The following is a 12,500-nucleotide window of genomic DNA, read 5'->3' on the forward strand; positions in this document are numbered from 1 at the left end:
AACGTGGTCTTCGGCAACCTCTGTGTCTGTCATGAGGATGTGGCTTTTTCCCGAGTTCCGATTTTCAATTGTTTTCGTGAGCGGAAGGTTAAGTAAGCCCGTATCCCCCCAAATCGTCTGACCCAGTTTCCCTTGCTAATTTATCTTTTTCTTTCTTTCTTATATTGGCTCTCTTGAACCGTGATTTTTTTTTTTTTTTTTTTTTGCCATGTTTGTCTTTTTTCCTCTTTATTTCTTTTTCTATCTCATCCTCCCCCCCCCCCTCTCTCTCTCTCTCTCTCTCTCTCTCTCTCTCTCTCTCTCTCTCTCTCTCTCTCTCTCTCTCTCACACACACACACACACACACACACACACACACACACACACACATACATACATACATACATACATACGTACATAACACACACACATACACACACACATCTTCGCATCTTTCTCTCTCTCTCTCTCTCTATATATATATATATATATATATATATGTATATATATATCTTCATCTTTATCTTTATCTTTATCTTTATCTTTATCTCCCTCTCCCCCCCCCCCTCTCTCTCTCTGCACAGATGTGATAAATTCGTGGAATTTTTACCTCGAAGTATCATTTTAGATACAAAAAATATTAAAATAATGTTGATAAGCATATAGGTAATCGCGAATATATATATATATATATATATATATATATATATATATATATGTAATTGTTCAAGAACAGGCTATGGCAAAATCATAGAAGATATAAAAAAACAAAACATGATACGAGGATATAATTTATTGCTAAAGGCCGTGAAAGTTTTGCGGTTCATCTATTTTTAGCAGGGATCGAAAAGAACGACACAGTTTTTTTCTTTTTACTTTTTTTTTTTCTTTTCCGTTTTTGCTAACTTAAAAAGAGCAGGTAGCTTCATTCACAACGGTGAAGAAAATGTATGATCCGAAGGTGGCAAGAGTGCGAACGTGATTTCATTCATTCCTTTGACCTGGTTTTTTGGTGCCGACGTTGTTATTTAGATATTTATTTCACTTTGCAAAGTATTTTCTTGGTGATCGTTCCTATATCCTATTTTGATTTTTGATTTTTTTTTTAGATTGCATTGACATTTCATACTTATGGAAAAGAATAGTAAAATAAAAAGAGAGAGAAAGATGCTGGCGAAAGCGACCTGATCGGAATTGAAATCTGGCAACTATAGCATCAGTGATGCCATTGAAGAAAACGGATACTCATCGTTGAGGCGTTTGTTGTAGGGGTGACTCTGTTATTAGAGGCCCCGGCAATTTTCTTTCCGCCGCAGGCTAAGTTTGGGCAGAAAGTATTTTTTATTGTTGCGTTTCTAAAGAGCTGATCTTCCATGGTATGCAAGATGAGCCTATTTTGTAGCATCTGTCACTGTAAATGACCCATATACGGTTTGTTTATATGTACAGAGATTTTTTTCTGTAGTCGCGAGCATCAGTCATCAAATTTAGGCTCGTTTAACCCATCTCTGTTCGTTCGCATCCACGACCCACTCCCTCTCCTCAATTCGCATCTTTCAAATACTGTTTTCCCATTATTATAGATATTCTACATTCCTTCTTTCTTTATTCATATGTGTATGCGTGCGTGTGCGCGTGTGTTCATGTTTGCGTGTGTGCGAGAAGACCCACTATGACTCCATACACGATTTATGAGCCTATTCAGGGGAGCAGAACACCCAACTCCAGGCGAAGAAGGTATGATCACTGCAGCAGTAAAGTACACGTTAATTTAAGGTCGGAAACTACCCGGTACCGTTGATAACAGTACTCGGCAACATCACTATTACCAAACAGCATACCATCAAGTAAACCTTCCATATATCACGTACGTTGTGCCCATCAAAGTCCACCTCTCTACGACTGCAGTGTATGTACGTGACACGATCTCTACCGTACGAAAGCGGCCTACATCCGGGTACTGGATTCGGGGAAATATTGTTGATCACGGATTGGCCAATACCGAGACACGCACCCAGGGTAATTGGCTGCAGGGTGGGAGTTCAAATCTCGCTGGGTCAAAGGTCGCTTGGCTGTGTGAGGGAAAGGGGAGGGAAACAGAGGGAAGGAGGGAGAGAAAGAAAAGACGAATGGTATTTCTATATACACATGCATGTACGCATAAATATAAGAACAGAGAGATGGAGGAAGAGAGGAAAGATGAATGATACCTAAAATACATATGCACGTACGCATAAATAGAAGTACATAGATAACAGGCGAACGTTATTTTATATACACAGGCATGTACACATTAATATAGGCACACGCAAATACATGTGAATAGATAGATGAATGGTAATAAGCTAATAATAAGCTAATAGATGTATGGATGAATGAATGGATAAATATATATATATATATATATATATATATATATATATATACATATATATAAATAGACATGCAGGGGAAGAAATAAACTAAACGTATATTTGCAATTTTCCATACTTAAATGCATAGACGCGTAAACACATGAACACGCATATGCTAATATATAAATAAACAAATAAAGAGATGCTTTACACACGTAAGCACAGACAAGTGCATTCAAAAATAATAAGTAGGTAAACAAATGAATAAATGGGAAGAAATTAAGCCAAAAACACATTTCCAGGGAATAAAAGCGATGTGAATGAACCATTAACAAATGCAAGGCACTGAACAGGATGAGGTCAGAAGAGAAAGGTTTCTGTAAAAAAAAAACACAAATGAATAAAATAAACATAAAAAATGAAAGCTTCACACAACACTCACATCAACAGAAGCAATAAACGTAAGACCAAAGACCTGTATGTTATTACTAATGCCAGTCATTAAATCGCGGAGAAAACGTTGCAAGGTTACCTCCCGATTTTACGAGTAAATGTGAGTTGCTTTGGGTCAGGACATTGACTCGAGCGCTAATGACTGCACATTTCGTCGCATTTTACTGTAAGTTGCGTGGGCGGGATTCGTTATGAATATGTGTTCAGGAGTAAACCGGTCACGTTATAAAGATGGCGTACTGTCACGCTTCCACTGCTTGCTAAAGACGCCATCTGCTGTTTGTCGCGGCGCTTGAGATTCGTACTGCACACATATCCTCAGATAAACACATTCACAGACACACACGTACATAGATTCATGTACGTGTGTCTGCTAGTGATCAAATAAACAGACACGTACAGACACGTTTTTATATACTCCTACTTATTGTTATTACTATATGTCAATAATCCCCTTAAAGTTACCTAAACTAACCCATGCCTCTCCTCGCAGGTTTGGACTCTGAATGAGGTGTTTGCCACGCAGCCTCACATCCTACACAAAAACAACCCTAATCAGGACCTTCCTTGCGATGTCCTGCCAGCCGACGCCTATTCCTTCTATACCTCCTGTGGGAGTCAGGACTGGTATCCTACCTATGCCCAGCTCAGCTACCCCGTCTGCTGCAACCCCAGGACATTTGCGCCTGTCTGGTGAGTGGAGACCCGTGGAAAAAAAAAATATTCCCTGTTTAAAGAGTACATTACAAGTGTTCTCTCCGTGTTTGGTAGTTGCATTTCAAACTGAATATATGATAGTGCGAAATGTAAACTCCCTCGTCTCATTTTCAACTTTCGCTCGGAGACACACGTAGACGAACCTCCAACGCAGACGAATACAATGCAGCAGTACACATTACCATCCCCCCTACACTGCACTCGTACACCCAGTCACCACAAAACCTAGAATTAATACGGAGACTAAACCTTAGCCTCACTACCTAATTTTCCCTTCCCGACGTCCAGGTGTGAGAGTCTCCCACCGAAGTACCCCGAAGAGGCACGGGCGGCGGGGCAGTCGCCGATTCTGGAGAGGAAGATTGACACGGAGGCTGACCCGGACGACATCGAGAACAACGAGATCGAGGGCTCCACGAAACCCGCGGCGGAGGAGGTAGGCTGAGAGATAAAGATAGATATAGAGATCAGGATAGAGATAAAGATGGAGATAGAGATAAGGATAGAGACAGAGATCAGGATAGAGATAAAGATAGAGATAGAGAACAGGATAGAGATAAAGATAGAGGCAGAGATCAGGATAGAGATAAAGATAGAGACAGAGATCAGGATAGAGATAAAGATAGAGATAGAGATCAGGATAGAGATAAAGATAGATATAGTGATCAGGATATAGATAAAGATAGAGATAGGGATCAGGATAGAGATAGAGTTAAAGATAAATATGATATTTTAAGTGTCTGGTGTTCACGTCTTCGAACGTGAATTAGAGGGAAGTTAAGGGGAACTTAAGTAAGAAACTCGAATTTGACATATCATCATGTTATTTTATCCTCTGAAGAAATCCGTAATCATTCTTTTGGCAAATATAAAACACTTGCAATAAAATCTATGAAAAAAGCAAATGGAGAGCAAATAGAGAAAGAAAATGAATATTTGTAAGGACGATAAAAAAAATAGAAACAAGCTGAATTCCTTTGACTTCAATGTTCCGCACCGCAGCTCTGACCCCCCCCCCTCCCTCTGCCTCCCCTCCAGGACAGCAGCGCCTGGTCCTGGGTCAACAGCGCCCTGGGCTTCTTCGGCTACTCGAGCGTCGGGGACCTCGTCAAGAACGTCGACATCTTCTCCATTCCAGGGAAGATCCAGGCAGCCATTAAGGTGAACAGAGAGCCCTTAGGCGTAGGGATACGTAGGCACATACGGGTACACAAACCCACACCCACTCGCCCACGAGCACATACATAAACGCGCGCGCACACACGCGCGCACACACACACACACAAACACACACACACACACACACACACACACACACACACACACACACACACACACACACACACACACACACACACACACACACACACAAACACATTATATAATACGTATGGAGAAACCTACGCATATGCCATGATATATTTAAAAATGATTGAACAGACAATCAAGTAGACATATCGATGAACGGCTGTATAGTTCCCGCATTCTAAAAGAAGCTAAAAAAAGTAATAAATAAATAAACAGATAAGTAAATAAGTAAATAAATAAATAAAACAAGCAAAGAAGCTCACCCCCCCTTTCCCCCCAGACTTACAACGACGAGATCTCGATGGGCCAGTGCTACATGGAGTTCACCACCTACAGCGTCTTCAGCAGGCAAGACGGAGTGTTCGCGTCGCTCCTGCGCTCCCGCCGAGACATGCCCGTGGCGTGGGAGGAGCAGGAGCAGGGGCTGAAGGAGGAGGAATCCTTCGAGGGAGTGGACGGCGCGGAGGGCCGGGCCACGGCGCCCCAAGGCCAGAACGCCGCCATACAGGTACTACATCCCAAAGGCCTGAATGGGATACCTGCGGAGTGTTGCCTAATAAGGGTATATGTGATTGTGTGTGTGTGTGTGTGTGTGTGTGTGTGTGTGTGTGTGTGTGTGTGTGTGCGCGTGTGTGTGTGTGTGCGTTTGCGGGCATGTGAGTGAACGTGCATCTTCCTCCATCCCAATATCTGACTGCCATTCTCTCCTCACCCAGAATCTGGTCGGAGGTCTCGTGGGAATTCTGGAAAGTTCGCCCACCACCAGACAGTACGCTGACGTCATCAAGCAGCTCATGCCCATGGTGATGCAAGTGTACAGCGCCGAGGACCCCACGTCCGCCATCACCTCCTTTATCACGCAGACCCTCGGCCCCTACCTCTCGCAGGTGAGACCCCCCCCCCCCCCTCGGCCTAGCTCGCGTTGTCTTGCCTTTAAAACGCCTTTCAAAAAAGAAAGAGAAAAAGAAGAAAAAAGAAAACACTCACACTCACACTCACCCTCACACACACACACACACACACACACACACACACACACACACACACACACACACACACACACACACACACACACACACACACACAGACACACACACACACACACACACACACACACACACACACACACACACACACACACACACACACACACATATATATATATATATATATATATATTACGGCCGTCATGAAGATAATCTAAGACATGATTAAAAAGTAAAAAACTACCAATGAGACTTCCAAAACAACCATCCAAACGCCAACAGATTTTTCAAAAGCATTCAGCATTATCATAAAAAAGAAAGAGAAACCAAATTCTAAAACCAGCAGTCCTCATTCCCAAAACGTGACCACTGACCCCCCCCCCCCCCCTCGCAGATCCAGACGCCGGCGCCCCCCAAGTCGTCGAACGGCCTCGACGGCGACTCGAAGCCCGGACACTGGCCCAACCTCAGCCGCCCGCAAGCCCCCAGGCCCCAGCCCACGCACCGCCCACGCCCGTCGGCCCCCTCGGGCGGTGCCGGCTCGCCCATCACGTCCCTCATTTTGGAGATGATCAAGCAATACCTCACCGCGCCCTCGCCAGGTGAGGGGCGCGGGGTCGGCTCTTGATTGCCGAGGGATTGGTTGTTTCGGGCGTGATAATAATGATAGTGATAATACTGATCATAATAGTGATGATGATGATAACAATGATTTTGAAAAGAATGATGATGATGTTAATAATAATAATGATAATAATGAGATCGATAATGATAATGATTATGATAATAATGATGATAATAATAATAATAATAATAATAATAATAATAATGATAATACTAATAATAGTAATAACAATAATAATAATAATAATAATAATAATGATAACGATAATACTCGGAATAATAATAATAATAATGGTAAAAGTAATAATAATAATAATAATAATAATAATAATAATAATGATAATAATCAAAATAATAATAATACCAACATTAATGCTAATATTAAAAACAAAAATAATGATAATGATGATGATAATTGGTAATGATGCAGATTATTGAAATTGCATCATTGTCAATCATTACGACAATATAGAATCGCTAATAAGGATTACAGTAATGAGACTCGTAACACCCACGCTAATTCAAGCCCCGCCCACAGCTCCCGCTGCCTCGAAGCCCCGCCCTCCACCCACGCGTGCCCCGGCAGCCCCGCCCACCCCCTCGTCCTCCTCCTCCTCCTCCGGCGGCAGCTCCCCCATCGGCGTAGGGAACATCCTGCAGCTCCTCTTCGGCGGCTCCTCCAGGCCCCAGAGCCCCGCCCGCCCGAAGCCGCCCGTGAAGAAGCCCCAGAAGCCCCCGCAGATCCTGGAGAAGCAGGATGCCAAGAGCTTCGTGGACATGGTGCTCGAGTTCATCAGACCGGTCTTCATCAGCATCATCGGCAAGGTGAGATTTAGCGCGCGCTTGGGGCGGGAATGAAGTTGGGCTTGTGTTTTGTGGGGTTTGTGGATGGGGTTAGTGTTTTTGAAAATTATTTATTTCATTTGGATAATCTGAACTAGCCTTCGCGTGATTGGTTGTTTGTGTGAGGTTTTAAATCCTTAATCTTGGGAAGTTTTTAACCATTTACCATCACTCCATCGATAAATGTCTCACCTGTTATACTGCTCAAACAACCCTCACCCTCTAATTTGCTATGTGCCATCAATGGTTTAACCACGGTATATTTGCACCACATATATCAACACCTACGATAACAAAAAACTATATTCAGTAATTAGTCTCCCCTACAAGTACACCTTGATGATAACCAACACCTTTCACCACCTGCAGTAAATGTTTACACAATGATAGCCAACAACCAACACTTTTTATTACCTGTAAGACCAACCTATATCTAAATAACCAAATCCCTGACGACGCCTTGTCCCCGCAGGCGCCTGGAGAGAGCGGCGTCGCGTCCATCCGAGAGGTGACGCGCCTGAGCTCGCTGGGCCGCGTGGACGACACCCTGGTGGAGGAGGTCCTCTCGCCCTACTTCTGCCTCAAGAACTACTTCGTCAACAAGGCCTGGACACTGACGGAGCGCGGCGTGAGGTCGGTCGTGGGCAAGTTCAACCCGGAGGAGAAAGCAAGGATGATGAGGATGATGCAAGAGTACTGAGGGAAATGGATCGGACGAATTCGGAAGACTTTTCAGGGAGGTGGAGCGAGGCGAGAGAAGATGAGTTCGCAGAATGATGAGAGTAAAAAAAAAAGAATAAAGGGGAGAAAGTCCAAGTGGAAGAAGGTCGTAGCTAAGAAGGTCTTGAGGAGAGAAAGTTAAGCGAGTGTGAGAGAGCGACGAACTCTGGCACCGGTGATAGGATGGCATCGAAGTGCCACTTTCAAACTAAGTGTTTTTTGTCATAGGGTTTCATCTCTTATGAATATATGGAAATGGTGAATGGTAAAGTATCTCTCGATATCGGTAAGCATCTTTCGTGGGAGCGAATTCATTACGAGAATAGAAATCACCATGATATATACGAACATAAGAACAATAATAATAATAATAATAATAATAATAATAATAATAATAATAATAATAATAATAATAATAATAATAATAATAATAATAATAATAATAATAATAATAATAATAATAATAATAATAATAATAATAATAATAATAATAATAATAATAATAATAATAATAATAATAATAATAATAATAATAATAATAATAATAATAATAATAATAATAATAATAATAATAATAATAATAATAATAATAATAATAATAATAATAATAATAATAATAATAATAATAATAATAATAATAATAATAATAATAATAATAATAATAATAATAATAATAATAATAATAATAATAATAATAATAATAATAATAATAATAATAATAATAATAATAATAATAATAATAATAATAATAATAATAATAATAATAATAATAATAATAATAATAATAATAATAATAATAATAATAATAATAATAATAATAATAATAATAATAATAATAATAATAATAATAATAATAATAATAATAATAATAATAATAATAATAATAATAATAATAATAATAATAATAATAATAATAATAATAATAATAATAATAATAATAATAATAATAATAATAATAATAATAATAATAATAATAATAATAATAATAATAATAATAATAATAATAATAATAATAATAATAATAATAATAATAATAATAATAATAATAATAATAATAATAATAATAATAATAATAATAATAATAATAATAATAATAATAATAATAATAATAATAATAATAATAATAATAATAATAATAATAATAATAATAATAATAATAATAATAATAATAATAATAATAATAATAATAATAATAATAATAATAATAATAATAATAATAATAATAATAATAATAATAATAATAATAATAATAATAATAATAATAATAATAATAATAATAATAATAATAATAATAATAATAATAATAATAATAATAATAATAATAATAATAATAATAATAATAATAATAATAATAATAATAATAATAATAATAATAATAATAATAATAATAATAATAATAATAATAATAATAATAATAATAATAATAATAATAATAATAATAATAATAATAATAATAATAATAATAATAATAATAATAATAATAATAATAATAATAATAATAATAATAATAATAATAATAATAATAATAATAATAATAATAATAATAATAATAATAATAATAATAATAATAATAATAATAATAATAATAATAATAATAATAATAATAATAATAATAATAATAATAATAATAATAATAATAATAATAATAATAATAATAATAATAATAATAATAATAATAATAATAATAATAATAATAATAATAATAATAATAATAATAATAATAATAATAATAATAATAATAATAATAATAATAATAATAATAATAATAATAATAATAATAATAATAATAATAATAATAATAATAATAATAATAATAATAATAATAATAATAATAATAATAATAATAATAATAATAATAATAATAATAATAATAATAATAATAATAATAATAATAATAATAATAATAATAATAATAATAATAATAATAATAATAATAATAATAATAATAATAATAATAATAATAATAATAATAATAATAATAATAATAATAATAATAATAATAATAATAATAATAATAATAATAATAATAATAATAATAATAATAATAATAATAATAATAATAATAATAATAATAATAATAATAATAATAATAATAATAATAATAATAATAATAATAATAATAATAATAATAATAATAATAATAATAATAATAATAATAATAATAATAATAATAATAATAATAATAATAATAATAATAATAATAATAATAATAATAATAATAATAATAATAATAATAATAATAATAATAATAATAATAATAATAATAATAATAATAATAATAATAATAATAATAATAATAATAATAATAATAATAATAATAATAATAATAATAATAATAATAATAATAATAATAATAATAATAATAATAATAATAATAATAATAATAATAATAATAATAATAATAATAATAATAATAATAATAATAATAATAATAATAATAATAATAATAATAATAATAATAATAATAATAATAATAATAATAATAATAATAATAATAATAATAATAATAATAATAATAATAATAATAATAATAATAATAATAATAATAATAATAATAATAATAATAATAATAATAATAATAATAATAATAATAATAATAATAATAATAATAATAATAATAATAATAATAATAATAATAATAATAATAATAATAATAATAATAATAATAATAATAATAATAATAATAATAATAATAATAATAATAATAATAATAATAATAATAATAATAATAATAATAATAATAATAATAATAATAATAATAATAATAATAATAATAATAATAATAATAATAATAATAATAATAATAATAATAATAATAATAATAATAATAATAATAATAATAATAATAATAATAATAATAATAATAATAATAATAATAATAATAATAATAATAATAATAATAATAATAATAATAATAATAATAATAATAATAATAATAATAATAATAATAATAATAATAATAATAATAATAATAATAATAATAATAATAATAATAATAATAATAATAATAATAATAATAATAATAATAATAATAATAATAATAATAATAATAATAATAATAATAATAATAATAATAATAATAATAATAATAATAATAATAATAATAATAATAATAATAATAATAATAATAATAATAATAATAATAATAATAATAATAATAATAATAATAATAATAATAATAATAATAATAATAATAATAATAATAATAATAATAATAATAATAATAATAATAATAATAATAATAATAATAATAATAATAATAATAATAATAATAATAATAATAATAATAATAATAATAATAATAATAATAATAATAATAATAATAATAATAATAATAATAATAATAATAATAATAATAATAATAATAATAATAATAATAATAATAATAATAATAATAATAATAATAATAATAATAATAATAATAATAATAATAATAATAATAATAATAATAATAATAATAATAATAATAATAATAATAATAATAATAATAATAATAATAATAATAATAATAATAATAATAATAATAATAATAATAATAATAATAATAATAATAATAATAATAATAATAATAATAATAATAATAATAATAATAATAATAATAATAATAATAATAATAATAATAATAATAATAATAATAATAATAATAATAATAATAATAATAATAATAATAATAATAATAATAATAATAATAATAATAATAATAATAATAATAATAATAATAATAATAATAATAATAATAATAATAATAATAATAATAATAATAATAATAATAATAATAATAATAATAATAATAATAATAATAATAATAATAATAATAATAATAATAATAATAATAATAATAATAATAATAATAATAATAATAATAATAATAATAATAATAATAATAATAATAATAATAATAATAATAATAATAATAATAATAATAATAATAATAATAATAATAATAATAATAATAATAATAATAATAATAATAATAATAATAATAATAATAATAATAATAATAATAATAATAATAATAATAATAATAATAATAATAATAATAATAATAATAATAATAATAATAATAATAATAATAATAATAATAATAATAATAGTGTGTGTGTGTGTGTGTGTGTGTGTGTGTGTGTGTGTGTCTGTGTGTGTGTGAGTGAGAGAGAGTACGAGTACATGTGTGGAGAGAGAGAAAGGGGGTAGGAATAAAAGTATAAAAAAGATAGATAGATAGACATAGATATAGCTATAGATCGAGAGAGCCAGGTAGGCTGACAGACAGGTAGATCCAGATATATTTATTTGCCGCCTCCATCACGCCCAACAGCCCCCTCCCTCGGCTGGGACTCACGGCAGTCTGAAGACCCCAGCAAAGAGAATGTTGCGATTTACTTTGTCGTAAACAAGGAAGACGAAGGGCCTGTCGCAGCGGAAGGGCACAGGCTCTTGCGTCGAGACCGGGGCACTAGAGGCCCCTGCGATCGCCGCCGACGAGGCCCCTCGCTCGTCCACCTCCAGCGCTGC

General features: G+C 30.7%; 2 protein-coding genes across 3 annotated transcripts in view; one reads left to right on the forward strand and one right to left on the reverse strand.

Moving 5' to 3' along the window:
* LOC125039291 overlaps window positions 1-8,344 on the forward strand; it is a 26,606-nt gene extending 18,262 nt beyond the window's left edge. Inside the window, exons 5-12 of the mRNA XM_047633128.1 lie at window positions 3,281-3,480; window positions 3,793-3,940; window positions 4,543-4,665; window positions 5,093-5,320; window positions 5,529-5,699; window positions 6,193-6,400; window positions 6,961-7,247; window positions 7,738-8,344. Coding sequence (XP_047489084.1) covers window positions 3,281-3,480; window positions 3,793-3,940; window positions 4,543-4,665; window positions 5,093-5,320; window positions 5,529-5,699; window positions 6,193-6,400; window positions 6,961-7,247; window positions 7,738-7,965 — 1,593 coding nt within the window. The 3' untranslated portion in view covers window positions 7,966-8,344. The remainder of the gene's footprint in view (window positions 1-3,280; window positions 3,481-3,792; window positions 3,941-4,542; window positions 4,666-5,092; window positions 5,321-5,528; window positions 5,700-6,192; window positions 6,401-6,960; window positions 7,248-7,737) is intronic.
* Window positions 8,345-12,148: 3,804 nt separating this feature from the next.
* Window positions 12,149-12,500, reverse strand: part of LOC125039763 (serine protease inhibitor 88Ea-like) — a 7,326-nt gene continuing 6,974 nt past the window's right edge. For both annotated transcript variants that reach the window (XM_047634016.1, XM_047634015.1), the window contains one exon: window positions 12,149-12,500. This exon is cut by the window's right edge and continues 105 nt beyond it. In XM_047634016.1, the coding sequence (XP_047489972.1) occupies window positions 12,324-12,500 (177 nt within the window). In that variant the 3' untranslated portion in view covers window positions 12,149-12,323.

The sequence above is a fragment of the Penaeus chinensis genome, chromosome 27 (assembly GCF_019202785.1).
Source record: "Penaeus chinensis breed Huanghai No. 1 chromosome 27, ASM1920278v2, whole genome shotgun sequence".
NCBI lineage: Eukaryota > Metazoa > Arthropoda > Malacostraca > Decapoda > Penaeidae > Penaeus > Penaeus chinensis.